At 40.6% G+C, this 23,206-nt stretch overlaps 1 protein-coding gene across 5 annotated transcripts in view; it reads left to right on the top strand.

Annotated features, from left to right (window-relative positions):
- LOC119745526 (protein kinase C epsilon type-like) overlaps positions 1-20,248 on the top strand; it is a 74,438-nt gene extending 54,190 nt beyond the window's left edge. For 2 of the 5 annotated variants that reach the window (XM_038221916.1, XM_038221921.1), the window contains exons 8-16: positions 533-641; positions 2,250-2,291; positions 8,371-8,576; positions 9,303-9,476; positions 12,395-12,549; positions 14,016-14,154; positions 16,013-16,201; positions 17,789-17,935; positions 18,997-20,248. In XM_038221916.1, the coding sequence (XP_038077844.1) occupies positions 533-641; positions 2,250-2,291; positions 8,371-8,576; positions 9,303-9,476; positions 12,395-12,549; positions 14,016-14,154; positions 16,013-16,201; positions 17,789-17,935; positions 18,997-19,170 (1,335 nt within the window). In that variant the 3' untranslated portion in view covers positions 19,171-20,248. The remainder of the gene's footprint in view (positions 1-532; positions 642-2,249; positions 2,292-8,370; positions 8,577-9,302; positions 9,477-12,394; positions 12,550-14,015; positions 14,155-16,012; positions 16,202-17,788; positions 17,936-18,996) is intronic. The other 3 variants (XM_038221919.1, XM_038221917.1, XM_038221920.1) reach the window with 3 other exon arrangements.
- Positions 20,249-23,206: the final 2,958 nt, after the last annotated feature.

Below are 23,206 nucleotides of genomic sequence, written 5' to 3'. Positions count from 1 at the left end.
CCCTCCGTGCGGTTCTGCCACGCAGTGTGCCAAAAGAGTCCGCCATGGTTGTGATCCCGCAGTCCACAAGAAATAAGTTGATTTGCCAGGCACTTGTTTGCAGCTATCCAAATGCAGCAAAAGTTTCAGATTAGAAAACTGAATTCATCAGGCAAGTTCTTGTGCGGATCATAACACTGGCAGACTCTTACTCCATGCGTCTGTGGCCAGGGAAAACAAAATAACCAGAAATAATGACTAACTTCGTATTTAGATTTCTCAAGTCAGTTTTTTGTTTTCTCCCCACCTTTCCTTTCCCTCGTCTCTTCCCTACCCCCGTGCGTGTGGGTGTTTGTGTGTGTGCGTGTGTCCGACTGGCTACTATGATGCCTATCCGCAAATCTTGTCAACTTTCGGTGTTTTTGGACAATATTTTTCTTTTTTTTCTTTTCTTGTGCATTTTGCTGGATCCCTCCTTGGTTTGTTTGTTTGTTTGTTTTGCGTGTCTGTGTGTTTGTGTGTTGTTTGCCGACAAATATTATGACCTGCCCAGGCCTCCATCTCGGAATACCCCAAATTGGGTTCCTTGGATGCCTGTGCCTCCTCCTCACGCCCCTCATCCCGGCCCACTTCGCCTCGATCCGCTCCCGCTGAGCTGGCAGGTATGGGTTCAAAATACGCTGTTTTCATTTTTAAGTTCAAAATCTTTCATAAATTTTTTTTCGTTCCTTTTTTTTCTTTGGTGAAATTTTGTTTTGAAACCAATTTTATTTTGCACGTTGGCTGTTGTTCACTGCACCTTGCACTATTTTTTTATGGATTTTTAGTTATTTTTTATTTATTTCTTTAGTATTTTTTTGGCTATTTGAATGTTTGTCTTACAAAGTGGACTGTGGGCTCATTGCACTGAAAACACGTCGGTTGGATGTTGGTTTTATTTGAACTTAATAATAACGTGGGCGATAAAACTCCCTCCTGTGTCATAGCACTGACATACAGAATGTTTGCTCAAGTTTTCTGTGGGGTTTGAGAGAAGCGTAGGTAAATTCTCTCAAAGGACTCGCTGCGATTTCATTAAGGTATTAAGGTAGGGGGAAAGGTATACCCACCATGCTTCACCATGCAGAAAAAACACTACAGCTAGAAATCCCATGTGTTGTACATTGAGATTCCACGGATGTCATGAACACCAAGCTCAGCAGCATTATTTATTCATGTTTTATTTGCTTTGAGCAACCGTTGCCATGGAAATTGCTGGTGTGACTTCAAGAATATTGATTCTTTTTGGGGGGGGCTCGCGAAAAAACCACGAGCTACTTGAATGCACGGTAGCTTACCTTCAAGGGACTAGAATTTTTTTCCCTCGTTCCGAATTCTAATGATTATGACAAACGAGACAAATTTCAAATGATTTGCAGTGCTGCGTCTGAATACTTAAAGGTACCCTGGTAGCGTACATCATTTGTCATTTGTGCATCTCTTTCGTTTGAAGCCAAAAATACTCAAAATCTAAAGATGGGGCTTAACAACTAACCTGATGAACTTTCAGCTCAGCGAATGTTGTATATGTTGAACATCACCCATTTTCCCCTCACACACAGAAAACTGAATAAAATCTGTATGTCATGTTGCTACGAGGTGGAGCCCATGGTGTAAAAACTTGATACAAGTCCTCGTTGGCTTTATAAATGCACAATTGAAAAATCTAAAAATCTGCACTGAAACCAAACAATTTCTGTGACTTTCCGATATGTTACTGTTGAGATGCTTCCAGGAGCAAAATTAGTACTTGTACAAATATACCTTTGCTTTATAAAGTGATATTGGGCAAGCTGTGCAAACTACACAATTAAAACACTAGAGTGCTTCTGTTGTCCTTTGTCATTTTTGGACACACTTTTGCTGTGTACTGGTGTCAGCTTGCCTTCAATCATTTGATAAAGTAGTTGGTATATTCTCAGTAAAATTTTAATAAGCCCACAGTAAAGCCACTGCATCTCAAATTGATATCAAATTATTATTTTTTTTTGGATTCTGAAAATTTTGGCTGGTGTGCATGTTCGTCATTATATTCAGCACATTCTAAACTCTTTTTTTTGTAAAAATTTGCAATTCCTTGCTGCATGGCATGTTGAGTCTCTGTTCCTGCAACTGTGTGGATGCTCTTTGGATTTGAGTTTTGTTTGTTTGTTTTTTTTCTTCCCTCGCTTATTTTGATTTTGGTGGCTGCTCATTTGTTTTCATGTCTTGTTTGCATTTTTTTTGGTCAGGTGTTCCCAAGCTTGTTATTGTTAGCAACGACTTGAATGCAGGTGAATTTTGTTTGTTTTCATTTTTTTTTACTTTTAAGGGAGGCATTAATGCTTTTAATGATGCAAAAATGCAAACATGATTGCGGATTTTCATGTTACGCTGTTAACATTAAAAAAAAAATGCACAAGAAACTGGCATGAATATGGTATGTGATTAGCTGAGGAAAAAAAGAAACAATTAACAAATTAGTACATGTACTACATTGATTTGATACAACGTGCCCTCTGGAGACATGCACACTATAGGGAACAAAAGATTGTATGCGTCTCCACAGGGCAATTTCTATAGATGAATACGTTTCCACAAGGTTTTCACGAAATAGATATATGGATTTTACTCAAAAACTAGGAATTTCCAAGGTGGGTTGATCTGTCGCAAATGGAAGAGTTTTAGAAAAGGGATGTTAAGTCCAAATTTCAGCCAAGGAAATTATTTCTGGTTAAAATAAGAGCATTTTGAAACTACACTTTCAAACTCGACAAGTTTACTACACGAGAACAAAGAAATGTCTCCACAAGGATACAGATTTCAGTATGTGTGTATTACATTGTTTTTATTCACTGAAGAATCAATAAAACCATAGAGTGCTTGGGCGGTTTCGGGCGCTATAAGTACCGTTACAGTGAGTAACGGGCAGGATGGTTTTTCGGGCACTACAGTCACTAAAGGGATAATTAACAATTGTTCTTAAAATTCATTTTCATTTGGGAAAGTGTCGGCACTTCTGGTTTTTAAAAAACTGTCATACGGGTGTTACTGTCTGTGAGTGGTGCAGTCTTGTTGCTGATACTCTCAAAATCTATAACAGTGTTTGTATTCCTTAAGAGTTCAAATTACATATGCTTGGGATGTGACGTGAATACATTTTAAAGAAAATCTGTTTACAAATTTTCCAAAACATTTAAACAAAATCCAAATTCTAAAAAAAGGGACCTACATTCACACACGATCTTCCTTTGAGTTATACATAGCAAAAATGATTAACGATGTTTTCAATTCCCGTTTAATTTGAAAAACCCTAGAAGCACCATTGAACTTGATTACATTTTGGGTACACGTACCGGTACATGCAGTTAACTTTTTACGTTTTCAATGCCTGCCCGCTAAATATTGTGTCAATCATTGTTGATCATGTCAATCACGTTGGTCTGCATAATGGGCAGACGTCAGTCTTTATGGAACAGCTTAAACGTTTAACGTTTTAAACGGTTCTTAAAATATTTGCTAAATGACTACAAAATTAAACGCAGAGTCACATCCTTAACATGTACGAATGTCAACAAAAAAAATAAGGCAGTTGTTAAGTAGTGCAGTACATGAATTGAAATTACACTCTTATAAAGTTACATAATTGACATGTTTATCATGCATTATAATACCTATAACATGCCAGTTTCTGCTTCCAAAAAAAAAATCCTCACTTTGTGTACTCTATTTTTTTTTTTTTTCCAAATTTAACAGTTTAACCCTTTCAGTTGAATTTATCTTTTTTTCTCCATGGCAAAGGCTGCCAGTGTGCATGCGCGCGCCTACCTAGCATGTTACGAAATCTGTTATTTGTAAATGTTGCTTGAGGAATGTTTTAATTATTGCAGAGCATGATTCCATCTTTGCTCGGGGAAAATTGATAATTGGACACTAACGATGTTACCCACAAAGAGGAAACCACTGCACTGGCACTGTACAGGGTGGATATAAAAAAAAAAAAACCGAGATATTATTGCTAATTGGAACCGAAGCAGGCCACATGTGAATCAACGGGAGATATCCTCTGTTAGGGTTGAATCTCCTCTTTAAAATGACACCCTGATCATGTCCTTACATTCACGGTTGACTGAGCAGTGACCAATTTTATGAAAGGGTCTATTTAGAGACTTGCGCCACTTTTCATGGTGAAATCTCTTCTTTTTTCTTTTTTTTTCCCCACCTGCCTTGATTGGCAACCATAGCCTTTCACTCTGTGACAAATGACACCACAAAAACCACAATTGAAAAGTGGCGCAAGCCTCTATTAAAATAGACCCTTTCATAAAATTGGTCACTGCTCAGTCAACCATGAATGTAAGGACATGACCAGGGTGTCATTTTAAAGAGGAGATTCAACCCTAACAGAGGATATCTCCCTTTGATTTACATGTGCCCTTCTTCTGTTCCAATTAGCAATAATATCTCAGTTTCGTTTTTTTTTATCCACCCTGTATAATTTTATTTACAGAGAACCAGGCAATGATTCTTAAAGTCTGCAATATCTATTTATAAAAAAATTTAAAAAGTTGCAAGGATTTTTTAGAAAGCGTTATCGAAAGGCTGTCATGAACATGAAATCTGCAATGCATCACGCGTCTGATAAGCCTTACTGCATTTGCACATGTATTTCTTCTCCAAAACGCTGGCTTCTGTCTTCACCCTTCTTGTCAGTGTTTTGTCTGCATATCTGTCCTCTGGTGTTTGACTCTGTTTGTCTCACTGTATGGCCTTCACCACATCACCATTATCTTGTTGAGGGTTGGTTATGCGGTTTGAGTAAATCTGCTCCAGTTTAGTATGCATACATGGATGTGTACATTTCATCATTTTTTCCCCCACGTTGAAACCCGGTTCATACTCTGCGCGAAAGCGAAGGTGAACGCGAATTTGTGACGTCATGACAAGTATTCACGCTGGGAATTCGTAAAAGTTGAACACATTTCAGCTCGGGCGAATTTCGCAGGGAATGTTTCATGACGTCAAATTCGATTCGCATGAAGTATGAACCGGGCTTGAGGTTGTGTTCCCTGTTCTGATTTCTGAGTTTCATCCTGAAAACTAGATTCCTTATAAAATTCTAAACCGCTATTTTTCCAGCGATACAAAAGTTATTTGCTTTTGAATGAGACATCAACCCAAAAAAAAAAATCGGCCATGTTTAGTTACTGAAATATTACTGAACAGTTTTGAATTATTTGCTGCCCCGTTCATGCGGGTAGGTGGTTCCCGCCCCACAATCAGAATTTATAGTGTACGGACCGGGAACCAGTCTGCTCTTACAAGGGGATCTGTCTGTGCCCAAAGCATTTTTTTTTTTATTCAGAGGTTTGCAGATGTCAGAAAAAAAGGGGGAAAAAAGGAGGGTTTTTTAGGTTGGAATAAATCATACAAGTTGAAAATGTAATAACAGGAAAACAAAAATTGAATTTTGTTGAAGAACACAGGGAACGCAACTTTAAAAAGCCCGTGGCATTTTGTATCGGATGGATTCACTCCTCAACCTTCTCAGACCCTCTCGCTTACAAAGCTATTAATAATTGACCTATCGCGGTAGAATCGCGTTAAAATCGCACCAACGCAGCTTGTGAAATATTGTCCAATTACATGATATACAAATGGACGCGGAACGCGCAACATCTGAGACAAACAAAACTTAGTGTGCAAAAATTCCATGGGGTTGTAGAAGGGGCGTGGCTAAATCGGAAACGGCGATAGGTCAATTGAAAACAGTAGAATCGCGTTAGAATCGCGTCAGAATCGCGTCAACGCAGCTTGTAAAATATTGTCCAATTACATGATATACACATGGACGCGGAACGCGCAAAATCTGAGACAAACAAAACTTAGCATACAAAAATTCCATAGGGTTGTCTTAGGGGCGTGGCTAAATCGCAAGCGGCGATAGGTCAATTGAAAACAGAACAAAACCTTTGCTGATTGCATTTCTTAAATTTGTGTAATCCATAAAGTATTGGTTCAGACACAACTTAAATTGTACCATGGATGAGTTCCATTCAACCCTATCCTGTTCCACAAATACACCCATTTTTCCCCCATGACCTACCCTCTAGTAGTTTGTGTTTTTTCGTATCACTTGTATTCACGCATTGTAAACACGGGTGCTTGTGGTGTCATCACTGCTTAACACTTTCAAATGATGACTGTCAGTGGTGGGGACTTTGGGAGGGAGGGGGGGCTGGTGTTTTGTTCCACCCCCCCCCCCACCTCCATTTCATATCACTGCATGAGTAAAGAATATGTGTAATCTTGTTGCACAGGTTGGCATACACGAATAATGTTACACATTTTTGCATTCCTGTGATTATGAGAAATAAAATGCTGAAGAAAGACAATTTTGCATGTGCTGCATTAACAGGCCTTTGCACACCTTTCAAACCTGGGAAGGGTTGGATCCATAGATGTCTAAACCTGAAGTTTTTTGATATTCAACTCTGGTTGGACGTTTCCTAGTTGGATTGGAAATCGGGGTTGAAAAATTAACTGGGGTGGAAAATCTCAATTCAATTTGATCTTTAAAAAAAAAAAAAAAAAAAAAAAAAACACATTTTTTAGCCCATATTGAATATGGACGGGGTCCTTAAAAAAGGGTTGGTTAAGACGTTTCTGAAACGGCCTTATGTCACACACTGATCGAAATGCAAAAAGAAAAGTTTATTTGCAAAACAAATCTACCTTAGTACACTAATGTTGTACCATTTTGATCAGTTGTTGACACCTTTATTTGGGTTTTTTCCCCTTTCTTATTTAAAACCTATTCCCTGGCTCTTTTGGTATAAATGTATCACTATACAATAACTGTTCAATGAGCTATAGAAAACACAGGGCTAAATACCAGAGAACACATGGATTTGTAAGTTTGGACTTTTTAACTTATGTGTTTCCATAACTATCAATAGTTCTGATATCTTTTTTACAAAAAGTTTGAATTCAATTGTAATTGGAGTTGTCTTTGTTATCTTGAAAATTTTATGAAAAATAATCTTTTTTTATATGAATCTCTAGCCAAAAAAACCACCCCAAAACACCTCGATGTTGAGCCATATAATAAACCAAAATTTGTGCTGATGTTACTACCCCAGGATAAGTTTTACAAGAACTAAGCTTACTTTTTTTAAGATTTGGGATATAATTATTGGGACATTGGGTTTCGCTCCTGCAGACATAACTTTATGGGCACTGTACACTCGGTGCGTTATGGAAAGTTGCAAAAAGAAAGAAAAAATTCACAAGCTTGCTGGGGTGGGACTGGAACCCATAACCTTTTGCTAAACCTAAGGTTAAATTTATACGCCCACACCCCGAGGGAAAAATGAAATCAGAAGAAGAATTTGATATCATCTTTTGTCTCATAGCTATGGATGCATTTCAAATAGCAATATGCATGTAGGCAGCCCTTTGTCAGTGGTTTACATTGAGGGCGCCAGCTCCCTATACATTGTCGCTCTGTTGCATGCCTAATTTACTTGAAGATTACATCCTTGGCCATGACACAAACGGTGATGTAACTTTCTTGCCCACAGATTTTATTATGTTTTAACAGATGTCCAAGGTTAAAAAGCAACAAAATGCAACTAACCATTTGGATATGCTTCATTGGAGATACTAACAGTTGCAGCATGTTGGGTTGTTTTTTTTGGTATTCGAATGCACAGCATCTGTTTCTGGCTGGGGTTCCAGAGTTGCGCAGAACTAAATTATTCTTAAGATTTTATCCGAAAAGTTAGATTTTGAAACAAATAGGAGAGATTTTTCATAAGATGGAATTTGCGTTGGGGTGATGCAAATTCAATATTGGGTTTTTGCCCTCCACTGACATATTTCATAAACACTGTGTATACTCAGTGTTGTCCTGAGTGATTGTGAGAAAAATTCACAAATGACTTGGGTGGGACTCGAACCCATGACCTCCGGCTTACTAGTGCAGACGTGTTACCACCCTACCACCAAGCTTGCCAGGTACGGCTGATTGGTTCTAATCTGATATAGCAGCGGGTACCGCAACCGAGCTACATGTATTCATAAGATGGAATTTGTGCGGGTGATGATAGACTTTGCTGGAGTATCAACTTTTGCAGTCATTCAGAATAGCTGCAGAATCTACTCAATGGAAAATTAACACATAAAGTTCACTTGTTTAATAGTAAACAAAATCTATTAGACTCTACCCGAGTCACTCCTAATACTATTTGGTAAAGCGTGACTCTAGAACCAGGTCTGAAACGGATGTTACTTATTGTATATAGACGTAGTTTCGGGCAGCCGTCGTTTTTTCGAACATGAATTTCCATTGGTCTGACCTCCACCAATCAGGCATCACCAAAATCCACGACCTGACGGCAGCTACGGACAAGCTAGCGATGGAGATCGATGACAGCAAGTTGGGCGTGTCCCACCTGGGCTCTTCCGTCCTGCGGACCCCCTCCCTCAAGGAGGAGCTGGAGCGGATACCCAAGCGCAAGTTCAACCTGGAAGACTTCAACTTCATCAAGGTCCTAGGGAAGGGCAGCTTTGGCAAGGTGGGTTGGCCAGAAAAAAAGTGGGACAAAGTATTTTGCTATCTGTTTGTATAAAGTTTCATTTTCCTTTCTTTATCTATTCCTATGCAATAGATATTAGCACTTTTTTGGTACAAATTTCTAGAATGAATCAGGCAAAAGGAGAAAATGCCCCTTCCTCCCAAATCACTAGAAAACTAGTGCGAGTGCACAATAAGCTCTGGCTGTGTTGCAAGAAGTCTTGCATGAAAGTCTTGCGTGAAATCGATCAAAATGATCCCTGCCAGAGCTTGAAAATGCCACGCCGTGAAATGCGACGCCGATGGCACATATGGAACACCATACTTTTGGTTAATTTTTTGGGACAGACAGACCAACCACCAAGTGACCTGAAGAAGCTCCTGCCAGAGCTTAAAAACCGAAACAAAAATCAAAACAAAACCATTTTTTGGCATAATAATCAAACCGGCATAGGCAATGGAGACGACTTTAGTCTACTCATTGCCTTTCCTTCCATAATTATTTAAAAATTAACAGAAGAAGGAATAAGCTTTTCGAATCAGAAATGCCCTCTGGTCAGTCAGCCCCTTCTCATTTTGGCACAACCCTCCCCCCCCTCCCCATCTACTCCCCCCATCCACTCCCCCTTCCCCTCCCCTCCCCTCCCCCCAAAAAATGACATAGGCTTCTGAATCGGCCAGTGAATCAATCAGATTTGCTCATGTTGCAATTTTTTTTTTTATGTAGGTGATGCTCGCGGAGAAGAAGAACAGTGAAGAGGTGTATGCGGTGAAAGTACTGAAGAAGCATGCCATCATACAGGACGATGACGTGGAATGCACCATGACAGAGAAGCGAGTACTGGTTCTAGCCAACAGACACCCCTTCCTGACCTCTCTACATTCCTGCTTCCAAACTGTGGTAAGTGGAGGACCTTCGATAGATGGTGTGCGACCTGGGGGAGGCGGGGATGTTGTCGAGTCCATAACAAGTCCAGTCACAAACCCATTCACAAGTAAATCACAAGTCCAGTCACTAGTCCATCACAAGTAAATCATAAGTCCATCACAAGCCCAGTCACGGGTAAATCACCAGTCCATCACAAGTCCAGTCCCAAGTAAATCACAAGTCCGCTCAGTCACAAGTCCAGTCACAAGTAAATCATAAGTCCATCACAAGCCCAGTCACAAGTAAATCACAAGTCCAGTCACAAGTCCAGTCACAAGTAAATCATAAGTCCATCACAAGCCCAGTCAAAAGTAAATCACAAGTCCAGTCACAAGTAAATCATAAGTCCATCACAAGCCCAGTCACAGGTAAATTACAAGTCCATTCACAAGTCCAGTCACAAGTAACTCACAAAACCGTCATAAGTCCAGTCACAAGTACATCATAAGTCTTTCACAAGTCCAGTCACAAGTAACAGTGGATGAACAATAACAAAGGAATGCCTTTGTCAAAGCTCATGTGAATAGCTTGTGATTTTGAATTGGGACTGGAGGACTTGTGATGGACTTGCAGGGACTTGTGATGGACTCCACTACATCCCTGGGGGTAAAGGAGGGGTCCAAACGTTGGCTGTGTCACCAACCTGTGTTTCAAAGAAGACCTCAGCTTCAAGACATTTTAGGCCCTCTGACTTGGGGATATCAGGCTCAATTTCGGTCATTCTAGAAATTTGGGGTCCACTTTTTTTTCCTGTCCCTGTTACATCTGAAATCTATGAATGTATAATTCATAAATACCTCAGACAGTTTAGCCATTCCTATTGGTCGAGAGCCCGTCACGTGGCCGGTATTAAACGGATGATAAAGACATGGCTAGCTGGTCTTAAACACTTTTCCAGTGTCACAATAAAATGTGGACTCCTAAAAATCCAGTGCCTCTTACCGTTTCATTGGTTGAACGTTCACAATCCTCACGTAGGCATGCGCAACACTACAAGCGAGTCAGAATTTTATAGTTCTAAATTCAAAACGCAACGCCCCAGGTGCGTTCTGCGTGACATCGCGCAGAACATGTTACGCGCGCGTCAATCTCCATAAAAGGGTTGTTTACATCTTACTCGCCAGCTGAACACTCCATTATTTTGCTAGAGGGATGTTTCAAAAAGCATAAAGTGAACTTGTTGAACAAAATCGGGATTTTTTGAACGAATTATTTGAAATTTTTCTACGGATAAGGTATTTATGAATGGGAATAAATATGTGCTCTGTCGGTATTTATCACTCGTTTAATACCGCTTAGAGTCTGGGTGCTGATAATTACCCTCGCCTCCGGCTCGGGTAATTATCAGCACCCAGACTCTAAGCGGTATTAAACGAGTGATAAAAACCTCCGGAGCACACATTTATTCCCTTATTCTGATGCACTCCTTAATGCAGGCGTCTTCCAAAAGTGATTATATATAGCAAACTACCTACCCAACAAACAAAATATTGTTTGAGGTCATTCTTAATGATACTAAAACTGAAAAGTATCCAGGTATCAAGGACAGAACGAATTTCTCACTTTGGACCCGAAATTTATAGAAGGAGCCATATGGGTACATTTTCTGCATAGACACAGATGGTGCTATAATATGTTGGTGTTGCAGACAAAAGCTTTTCTGAGACCTTTGAGATCTCTCATTTTTAAGCAACTCAAATTTTCTCCAAAACAATGTTTAAGAACTTGTATAAAAAGTGAAAGTAAACAAATATGTATATACTTTAAGTGAACATTTGTCTTCATGTGAAAACCTTTTTGGGGTTCAGAATCTCACTGACACCTTGTCAAGAGACCTCTTGATGATCCGTTTAATGTTTATTTTTTAAATCCTACTTTGACTTGAAAACAGTCAAGACTGTTTCAACTCTTCAAAGGCGCACGCCACTTCCATTAGACCCGGAGTGTGTACCTACTACCTAATTGCGACTCATGCAAGCCTGGTACCACCTCAGAAAATGTCACCGAATTAGTCTATATAAAGCAGGAGAGAATTTTGCAGACCATGAAAAACTAAACAAAAAGCTTGAAAAACTCTGTGTAGAGTCCTAAATATTACTGCCTCTTCAAAAGCCAGAAGAGTGAGAGTTGTTTTTTGAGAGTACAGGATTTGAAGGTGTGATAAAAAATTCACACGCGACATTTCTGGAAAATTGCCTCCTCCCACTTTGTACTCGGTAATCCAGCATTACCCTTCAAGCTTCACGCCTGTAGAATTTAATTTTTTTTATTAAAGCTAGAGTCCATCATTTGCAGCCATCCGAAAAGTAACTGGCGTAATTATTGTTGAAAAACAAACTTGGTTGAAAGATAAGGGAAGTAAACTCCCTGTGAAATTATTCTTTCTGGGAAGCTGTCATTTTGAAGTAATCAACGAAAGAAGGCATTTCCAACGGTGATTCTTAAGAAGCACCGTAGGAAAATTTAAATTAGTAGTTCGTTTTGTTATTCAGCGCAGCGCGCACAAGTATTGGAACGACGCACACGCGCGCAGTTGTTATAATTCGTCGGATCAGTGCGCGACGTCGCGTATAGCTGCAATTCAAAACAATTCAAAACATGATTCAGTAACTTTTGATTTGAAATTGAGATCTTAGAATGTTGTTTTTCTCGGAATGTACAGCTGAAGCTTAGCTGAAACTTCATCAGGTTAGTTGCTCAGTATCTTTCATTAGATTTTGAACACTTTTGTTGCTTCAAACGAACAAAATGCACAAATTACAAATGATGGACTGTAGCTTTAAATCATGAAGAACCAACGGTCCACCAGATGTAAATTTTTTGCTGTTGTTTTTTAAATCCACATCACATCAGTCACTAATTGTTAACTATATCATTGTTTGGAATTGCAGGACCGACTGTACTTTGTCATGGAATATGTCAACGGTGGAGACCTGATGTTCCAAATCCAGAGGGCCAGGAAGTTCAACGAACCCCGAGCGAAATTCTACGCAGCTGAAGTAATCCTTGCACTACAATTCCTGCACCGGCACGGTGTTATATATAGGTCAGTCCCAAATGGTTTTGGGTTCGTTTCTCACCGTGCGCGTGTGACCAAGTTTGATTGGGGGACCGTGGTCACCTGACCAAAAGTTATGAACCAATCAGGGCCGCAGTTTGGTGGCCTTTGACCTGGAACATGTTTCTGACGTCACAGCCATGACGTGAAAAATGTTTCACAAAGAATTGTTTGTGACGTCATCTTCCTTTGTGCCATAGGAAGACGAATGTTTAAGTCAATTTTACACGATTTACAAGCAAAAGTTGGGCAGCTACTTTTCCAGTATTTCCCTAGGCTGTGTAATAATTGTGATGTATCAACTACCCAACCGACTGTTTACATCCTTTTGTGGTAACAACGTAACATCGTCTGCTATTTGACGGTACGCTCTGCTAAATGTACATCAGATTCGAACCAGCCAACCAATCCCGCAAGCTCGGTGGTCGAGTGGTAAGACATCTGCACTAGAAAGCAGGAGGTCATGGGTTCAAGTCCCACCTGAGGGATTTTTTTCAACTTTCACTCAAGAGGCAACACACTGGGTATACAGTGTTTATACGTCAGTGTCAGTGAAGGGCAAAATCTTAGATTGATTTGCTATCGACTTGTTTACCTTTCCACCATCTTGAAACGTAAAGTAATCGATCGCAAGTCTTGGTTCAAATTTTGGTCGGATCAATGACGTCATTTCAGTTTATCTGAAGCGCCAGAAACATGTTTACGGTCATGGTGCCAAAACGCGGCCCAGGCAACGCCCACTGTTTGGTTGACAAGGTGGAAGGGTCCATTGCACATGCTTTTTGGTAAGAAGAGATTGACTAATGATTGAAGAGATTGACCATTGCTCGTGCTTAAACTTGCTGTATGCATGTAGCCTTGACCATGTACAGGGTGAGTAAAAAAAACACGAAACCCAAATGTCGGGACAATTGTTTTAGTGAAGTTCTGCATGTAGCACTTTCAAAATCTAGGATATGAAAGCCCCATTCATAAGCTTTCATTTAGTACAAGAATCATTCAAATCACTCATGTACTTTTCAAGTTACCAAGTTTTAAACACAACCTCCGTTTTAAGGTTCTGTCCACGGATCACAAAAAGTTCAGTGTTCTTTCAGCAAAACGAAAAAAAATCACATAAGGATGTGTGTGAATTGTTTTCGTTTTGCTGAAAGAACGCACACCTTTTTTGTGATCCGTGGACAGAACTTTAAAATGGTGGTTGTGTTTAAAATTCCGCATCTTGAAAAGTAAAGTGATTTGAATGATTCTTGTACTAAAAGAAAGCTTTTGAATTGGGCTTTTATGTCCTAGATTTTGAAAGTACTACATGTAGAACTTCAATAAAATAATAGTCCCGACATTTGGGTTTCGTTTTTTTTTACTCACCCTGTATTTGAAAATAATATAAATGCAAGTGCATGAAGATGAAGCATTCAATGTTCAGCCTTGGCTTTCTTTTCTGTGCATCGCAGAGATTTAAAATTAGACAACATCTTGTTAGACATGGAGGGCCATTGTAAGCTTGCCGACTTTGGTATGTGCAAGGAGGGCATCATGAACGGGAGAACAACGGCAACATTCTGCGGCACACCGGACTACATTGCACCAGAGGTATGTGGACTCATGGCTTTGGCTGTGGCTGTGTCGGTAACACACGGGTCTAATGGAAGTGGATGCAGCCGCTTCCATAGGTGCGTGTGTAATTGCTAGCCGTAGCCAACGGTATGTGGAGTCATGGCTTTGGCTATGGCTATGTCAGTAACACACAGGTCTAATGGGAGTGGATTCAGCCGCTTCCATAGGTGCGTGTGTAATTGTTAGCCATAGCCAATGGTATGTGGACTCATGGCTTTGGCTATGGCTGTGTCTGTAACACACGGGTCTAATGGAAGTGGATTCAGCCGCTTCAAAAGGTGCGTGTGTAATTGCTAGCCGTAGCCAACGGTATGTGGACTCATGGCTATGGCTATGGCTGTGTCTGTAACACAAGGGTCTAATGGAAGTGAATTCAGCCGCTTCCATAGGTGTGTGTGTGTAATTGCTAGCCGTAGCCAACGGTATGTGGAGTCATGGCTTTGGCTATGGCTGTGTCTGTAACACACGGGTCTAATGGAAGTGGATGCAGCCGCTTCCATAGGTGCGTGTGTAATTGCTAGCCATAGCCAACGGTATGTGGAGTCATGGCTTTGGCTATGGCTGTGTCAGTAACACACGGGTCTAATGGAAGTGGATGCAGCCGCTTCCATAGGTGCGTGTGTAATTGCTAGTCGTAGCCGAGTAATTTGGACACAGCCACAAAAATGCTTGGCTTTGCTGATCCCCATATCTGTTAAGCAGATTCCCAATGTGATTGGCCAGTTCAACATAGGAGTGCACATAATTATATAATATTGGATGGATTTGAGGGGTATACAAGAATATATTACACGAGCTATTTCGATGAGCGCAATATTGTTATAGCAAGTGCAATATATTTTTGTATCCCCCGAAAAAAAAGCCATACAATATTATTAATATTTATATTAGGCTGACTAGCTTGATCCGCAAAAACTTAATTTCAGGACACTACCTTTATTTCTCAAATTTTGTCGAATTATCGCACCGCTCAAAGCTGCCATTGTGGCTGTTGACAACAGTGCGCGTATACCATGCTAGTGCTGCGTCTGCGTGCCGCGCGCTACCCTCTGTTGACTGATTGACTGTGACTTTCTACGCTCTGGATTGTGCCGGTGTCATATGAAAATCGGACTCGTATGAAAATCGGACTCTTTTTACCTTTTATTGGTTAAATCCTCTCACGTGACCAGTCCCTCTCCTAATTATCTATGCATGAGCATGCGCAATACCACCAAAGAGTCTGTATTTCATAAAACCTAAATTCATGCTACACCGGAACCAGCGAAAATGCCTGGATGACTGCAATATTAATAATATTGCAGTCATCCGGGTCCTTTTTACGAAAGCATACAATACGCTGATTTATTTTTACCACTGGAATCCTGATATAAATAATAATGGGGTATAATATCTGACTTGCTCTACAAGGTGTCCCCCCCCCCCCCCCCAAAAAAAGAGGTAACCCACAAACGAAGGGATAATTTGACCAAGCTATGAATTTAATGGCTATTATTATGGTTTTATCATAAACTAGGGGCATTGAGCTTTCCAATGATATCTTGATTGCATTTCTCTGTGAGTAGAGTTGGTTGATTCTCTCCTGTGCAACACGGGTTCTCCAGTTTTCCTTTCAACACTTGCGATCTGGCTGTGCTCCGTGGTCAGACATGGGTCGTACGGCAGCAGCCTAAGGTACCTTTACATGCCTTCGGCTCGACCACGTTGTAGCTGCGTCCCTTCACAATTCAGCTTCTGCTGCGAGTAAGGATGATAAGCACCCCCTTCCCCCCCCTCCCCCCCCCCCCCCCCCCACCAGTAAGTAACTGAAGTCCTTTTCTGTTTTGTTTTTCAGATTCTACATGAGCTAGACTACGGACCGTCAGTGGACTGGTGGGCCCTGGGTGTTCTGATGTACGAGATGATGGCAGGTCAACCGCCCTTTGAGGCTGATAACGAGGACGATCTCTTTGACTCTATCCTGCACGACGATGTACTCTACCCAGTCTGGCTCAGCAAGGAAGCAACGTCCATTCTCAAAGCTGTGAGTTGCTGGTTTAATTGTTTTTATTTTTACATTATTTTGTAGATTAGCGGTACAAATCATGAAGTTGCGACTGTGGATCAGTATACAAATATTGAGTGGCGCAGAGTGGAATGGGAGGAATATTATCGCTTGGTAAAATCTGGACTTTTCCATTTCATGAGGTGAAGCCGAGTGAACTGGAAAAGTCCGGATTTTACCAAACGATGATATTCCTCCCATTTCACAATTTGAAACCACTCAATATTTGTTTTATATAGCTGACATATAGATCCTTGTCATTTGATATATTTGAATTTTTATTTCAATACAAAATTGGGGGAAAATGTATTTCTTTCTTCCAAACCACCCCTTCACGAAAATGTGTGAACCCAACTCTATAGCGCTGGCTACGCGCAACGCTGAACGTGCACACCAGCATGCATTTGCACACAAATACCGCGTCATGAAACAAGGATGATCCTAACTGTTGAATAGTATTTCCCATTCCCCATGGGAGAATGGGACTTTTTGAGCCCCGGCGTGAATGGGAGCAATAATGAATGTTACGTGATGCGAGTTCCACCAATCAAATGACAAGGATCTGTATGTCAGTTATATAAAGTGTCATATTCGACTATTCAAGTTAGCAGTTTCCCCAACAGTTATAACTTTCACTATTTCAGCACTCGCGCATCTGTTAGGGCCTGTCTAAAGTCATATCCGGGGCTAGTTCAGAACAAGTTGTCTCGGGTATAAGTTGCAGGATTCTGAACAACTTCCCTGCAATCTTCCCGCAATGAAGTTATCAGTATTGGTGAGTCAAGCAGTTGCTAATGAAAATTTTCCCGGAACATGTCAGGGACAAATGCAGAGCTTTCCTCCCGACGAAGTGAATGATTCTACCCGTAACTTGTCCAGAACTTGTGCCGGATATGAATTGAGACAAGCCCTTACCTATATAATTTCACATGCAGGCTATAACTGGAGTAAAACCACGCAGCAGATTTTGTTCTTACTGATTTTTGTATTCCTCTTGGTAGTTAAAAAAAAATCAAAGCAAAATATTTCTATTTTGTTACTGAAAATGAAAATTTGTTTTCATTGGCCTTGAGATGTTTGACCTGATGGATCTTGCTATACTGAGTAGGTTTGTATTTTTGACAAGTGTTGCATGTTGCTGCATTTAGCAGGGTTTCAAGCCAGAATCCCCTGGAGGGTTAGGGTTAATTTTTGTGTGTGAGTAAGATCATTTGTGATGTGATCAAGCTAAATTAGTCGCTTTTCGGGAATTTTCATTTGGAGATACAGGCCAAAATAACCCACTTCATCAAATCACTTCATCACATCTCTTCATCACATCTCTTGGTGTTCCGACTTCCATAATTTCTTAACTAAAGATTGTATCAGCATGCGGTTTTCACAGCAGTAATGCTGAGATTGTGCTCTTTTGAAATCTGTAATAAACAATTTTTGACCAGGGTCGACAACGACTCATGTAGCTTGATCGCATCACATTTGCTGTACAGTTTCATGCAACATTGTACCTGGGTAATTCAACACCGTGATGTTCTGATGAAATCTACCTGTTCATCCATTGTGTTGTAGTTTATGGAGAAGAACCCTGCCAAGAGACTGGGTTGTGTGGAGAGCCAAGGCGGAGAGAACGCCATCAGGCAGCACGCCTTCTTCTCCAGCATCTCATGGGAGAAACTAGAAGAGCTCAAAGTGGAACCCCCCTTCAAACCTAAGATAGTGAGTATTTGAGTCGACCTTTCAATAGGGCTCGCTCCTTAACGGCCATCTGTGTGAGGAGAACTGCAACTGCGTATTTTACGCAATCAAGCACGCACTGCGCAGTGTTGAAAATGTTCCAAACACGCCTGCTTGTTGTTCGAAATGTGTTCGAAATACGATGCAGCTGATGCCGTTATGCAAGTCGATGCACAAAATGCCGATGGGCGTGTTCATCCATTCAAACTGTGGACGAAAAATTAGAACAAAAGAGAACAATATCGTCCACGATTCCCAGCATACGTCCGCGATTGTGGTCGTGTACAAAACCTATCGGAGTCTTCCTAAAAAGTTAAGAGTACAAACAAAAGAGGGACAATGGGACGTCCATGATCGACGGTGTGAACGCGCTTGGGTGCACGTGGATGGTCTGTAGGAAATGACGTCATTTGAACAAGACCTATACCCAAGACACTAGGTGATAGGCAGCATTGACATTCAAGAGGACATAACTATCCCTATGTCACTATCCAATATGTGATTGTTATTGTATGTGACCTAAATGTGAATAGTTGCGCAGTATTTTATGAGAAACATCATATGTTGCAGCGGTATGGGCATGAACTCCAGCCTAGGTAAACACTAGGCTAGGGGTGTGCATGGGAATCGGGTACCCGAGTACCCGATCGCTGATGTCAGGAACCGGTTCCAGATTATGGGATCGGGTACCCAAAACCAACTTTACAAATTACTTAGTAACTTCTCAGACAATGAAAAACAAAGGTTTTGAAAACCATTTGTGGAGAATTTTCAAAATGAAAACAGATTTCACATTTTTGTGCATTTTAACATACGTGACTGATGATGCTCACAAAAGTTGCAGTTTACATCGTAAAGCTGTAAAGCCCTTCAGACAACTTCCAGGAGTTGAATTTTGGGGCTGGGTTTCTTTTATGGGTACCCGTGTTTTACTTCAAAAGGGTACCAGGTTGCCATGACCCGTAAATGCACACCACTACATTAGGCACATATCAAAGAAAAACTTGAACTAATTTTTGCCCCTGAATTGATTGCATCTGCAGAAAACGAAAAAGGACGTCAACAATTTTGACGCCGACTTCACGCGGGAGGAGCCCAAGCTGACGCCCATCACGGCCAACATCGTCAAGTCCATCAACCAGAACGAATTCACCGGCTTCACCTACACACGGCCGGACCTGGACCGTCAGCAGCAGACCACCACGGACATCGATTGATCACGGTATGGGGGAGCGTGGTCTGGGTCACTTTAATAGCTTCTTTAACAGCAACAAAAAAGGCTTGAAAGACGTCATTAGTCTTTAGGAATTGACATTTCAAAACCGATTTGCATTCTTTTCTCTGATTCGAGTTGAGAGTTTTAGATATCTCTAGTTCAGGGAGTACTGCCTAAGCGCTACAAGAGCGGTTGGTCTGAGCCAGACTGAACTCAGCTTCTCGGCAGAAGGAAAGAAGAGTGTCGCCTCCAGTGAGGAAGTTACTTGGGACAATCTTCACCTCACCTTCACCTTTGAATTCCTGCTTTTCCCGTCAGGTTGTCTTCAACGTCTCATCCAGATCCATTAGTGTAACCATGATAATTCTCGGTGAGATGAGAAGCCGACGATTTGCCACACAAAAAAACGGAGAAAAAGTACAAACTCCAAAATGAAACTTAAAGCGCTTATAGTCAGGTAGTAATTACTGCAAAAACATATCAAAAACAAATTTTGAAGAAAAAAAATAAAGTAAAAAAAATTTGAAGGGCGAAATGTAATTGACCTATCGCGGTAGAATCGCGGTAGAATCGCGTCAACGCAGCTTGTGAAATGTTGTCCAAGTACATGATATACAAGTGGACACTGAACGCGCAAAATCTGAGACAGCAAAACTTTAATACCGTACAAAAACTCCATAAGGTTGTCTAAGGGGCGTGGCTAACTCGCAAACGGCGATAGGTCAATTGCCCACCAACTTATGACAGAAAGCGGTGCGAATCGCTGATGAAAAAAATCACCACCCGTGATGATTTTGTCCGGAATAATTCCAGCGAAATTGATCTAACCACACAGCCTTGCATTCCTTATATATTTGCCTGCTCTGTGTTACATTCACATGCATAGGCTGTGGTAATAATTTATATTTACATGTACCATCACAAAATCCTGGTATACAACAGAAAGCCATTCTGTGATGCTGTGGCTGAGTGACATTCAGGCATTTTGACAAATTAGACGTTGTCGGAGTTGTTGGATTTTTAGAAATGACGCCACTGACCAAGCGGTTTACTTCTTGTTACAGATTAATATGTTTATTGCGTTAGGCCACAAAAAAAAATTAGTCGGTCTCTGGTCGGCGCGCGCGTCGATTTTAATCATGCGCGTCAACCTTTTTTTTTCTTCAAATTGTCCGCGGTAGCTACAGCAGTGCCCTCTATTGCCGCACCTCCTCAAATTTTTGTACCAAGGAATGGGGAAATTGCACCAAGGCAAATGATGGAGGGCACCAAGGCACATTATGGAGGACCCAATGTATATGAGGACACAACAAAGGCAAAATAGTACCCACCTATTCTGTACAATCCAAGCTTGAAAAAAAAAAGGCCAAAAAAAAAAAAAAATGCGTCGCCTCATCAATTCCGGAACTTTGGTCTGACCAGAGACCAAACATTTTTTTTTTTGACCTTACCAGCGTTAGATAAGTCTGAATACACTTTTGGAATGTAGTGTTTCATTGATGAATGGAAAATCTCAGTTACAGAAATTGGCAGTATGTGGCGTCATGACATGAAAATCACTATCGCAATACAATATCGCAATCAGATATGTTGAACTTCAGACGGAAGACTGTTTCAGACGCCAGAAGTACACATTTGTGGACATCTTGTAAAGTGCTGTGAGCAACACATTAATGTTTGAAAAATGTACCTTGAAAATGAAATGTTGAGAGCAAATACAGCAGCTGGAGCAGTTTAGCAGAGTTGGAAAAACTGGAAACTTAAAACCCAACACACTAGTTTTGTATGTGGACAACTTAAGAATGAACATAACAAATGCATGTATGTCAAACGTCAGCCTTAAGAACTGCAGTAAAAGTTCACGATACGTATCGTTTTGCGATCTCGAGATCATGATCGTCAGCGTATCATGGAAAAAGCAGTTATGAAATTCTTGAGCCCACAGTCCCGCACATGTCTATGTACATCACTGCATCGTGCCCAGCCAAGTGAGTCCATAGAAGTCAACACAACAGGGATGCTTGTCCCCCTTTCTTGAATTATTCCAGCGTGTCATCACATAAATCAAAATTGCGATGGCCAGTTAGCAGGCATGCAACTTATCCTCGGATCAGGGCCCAATTTCCCCGTGCTGCTAAGCACACAAATTTCTGCTAACAGAGCTCTGTTTATTTCATGTAGACCGTAAGCAGTAAGCACAGCAAAAGGCACGTTTACCTCAGAGGAAAACAAAATTGCTTAACTTAGTGACGTAACAATATAAATCTCCATGCGCGGACCGTTAGCACATACACGCCGCGAAATAGTGCTTAAGGTTAGCAAAGTTTTGTGCTAGGGTTAACACCAAAGTTTGCTTAGCGGTAAGCAGCGCTATGAAATTGGCCCCAGGTGGTTTCATTGCTTTGTTTAACTTCGCTTGCATTGCATTAAGAAACAGAATAACACTGCAGAGAGTCTTGTAGAGATTAAAATTTTCATTTTTTTGGGGGGGGGGGTTCCCCAGTTGCATGCCTGCAGTAAGAAAGGACACTCAGGAAAAAGCTGTACTGTCATCACATGCTCCAATAGTAGTAAAAAAAAATGCAAATTTTCAAGAAAAACAAAATTGTGAAAAACCAATTCTGTGTTACACAGCATACAAATACTTGGCTGTCATGTTTATGTGGCTAAGTACAGTAACCACTCACTAGGTTCATCAGTACACTACTTTCATAATTTGTCGTATAACGAACATCACGTACCGCATGTGTACTAAACATACATACATGTACATGTGCACAGACAATCTATTGTTCCCTATTGTGTGCATGTCTCCAGAGGGCACGGTGTATCAGATCTTGTGTATTGCGCTTCAATAAACGCTGACAATGTTTGTACTCTTATGGATCAAAGGATTGCAAAAATACATACCTTCATTACATTGACTTAAAATGTAACAATTTTGAGGTGTAAATCCTCACTGGCGAAATTTCAACCTTGTGCTTGGTTGAGACTTAGATATATACCTAACTTTTATCCTGTACGCGTAGAATAACTGTGTGAGATATTCTGTGTAGATAATGTAGATTTTGTTTTGTTTTTTAGAAACGATACTCTCAGAATGTAGGTTTAAGGTTAGAAACGTCTTGCAATGATATTTTTTTTTTTTACAAGGCTTGAAAAAGTCTTCAAAACCACACTGTACAAAAACTATGGCCACTCTGAAACCATGTATATAGTATAAAGGTATTGTTATTAGCGAAAAAGAAAATATGTAAGATTTGTCAGTGTATTATTCTTATTATGACAGTTTAGCTGCAACTCACGATAAAACCTTGTATAAAATAAACTTTTTTTTTTTTTGGTTTTTTTTTTGTAACCGGGGACTACCATTTGTCGGAATGTGCAATCTGCATTACGTGTTAAAAGTGTTTTTACAGTCGTGAGGAGTGGAGTGGACGAACCGTGTAATCATTGAAAAAAAAATTGACGAATCAGAAACGTGCCTGGGATTTTTTTTAGTGAGTATGTGCAATGAATGGTGGCGGTAGGTCACATGGTGTAGCAAAAAAAAAACAGGTCTGAACCCCAAATGTCTTGATTGAATACTCCTAATCCTCACATCGTGGTTCAAGAATGATCATTATTTCAGCGTTATTGGGGGTTGTAGTGGATTCGCTACTACATGTTATGTCATTTAATTGGTGGGTCGTTAATCACATGTCATTGAATTATTTCAAGCAGGTGGCATACACGCCGCCTTTCGTTCACGGGTTACTCTCCTGCAAAGCGGGCGAGGGGTAGCAAAGCTCCTTCCAAGCAAAGTGGATGAGGCAAAGCCTGTTCTGCCTTAATGCTGTATTGCGCATACACAAAGAATTGCTCAATTTATAACGGAACTGTTATTAAGAGAAACATTTGTGCTGCCGCTGGTGTTAGTGTTTCAAAAGCCAATCGATTTTGTCATCTCTGATCAACTGTCTTTGCTATTGAGTTGACCACTGACGAGCTGAGTCCATTTGTGAAGATTTGTCCACTGCCTTGCCAGATTCAATATA

The sequence above is a fragment of the Patiria miniata genome, unplaced genomic scaffold (genome assembly GCF_015706575.1).
Source record: "Patiria miniata isolate m_02_andy unplaced genomic scaffold, ASM1570657v1 HiC_scaffold_7, whole genome shotgun sequence".
NCBI lineage: Eukaryota > Metazoa > Echinodermata > Asteroidea > Valvatida > Asterinidae > Patiria > Patiria miniata.
The sequence above is the reverse complement of the archived record's forward strand: the minus strand, read 5'-3'. Positions and strand labels throughout refer to the sequence as shown.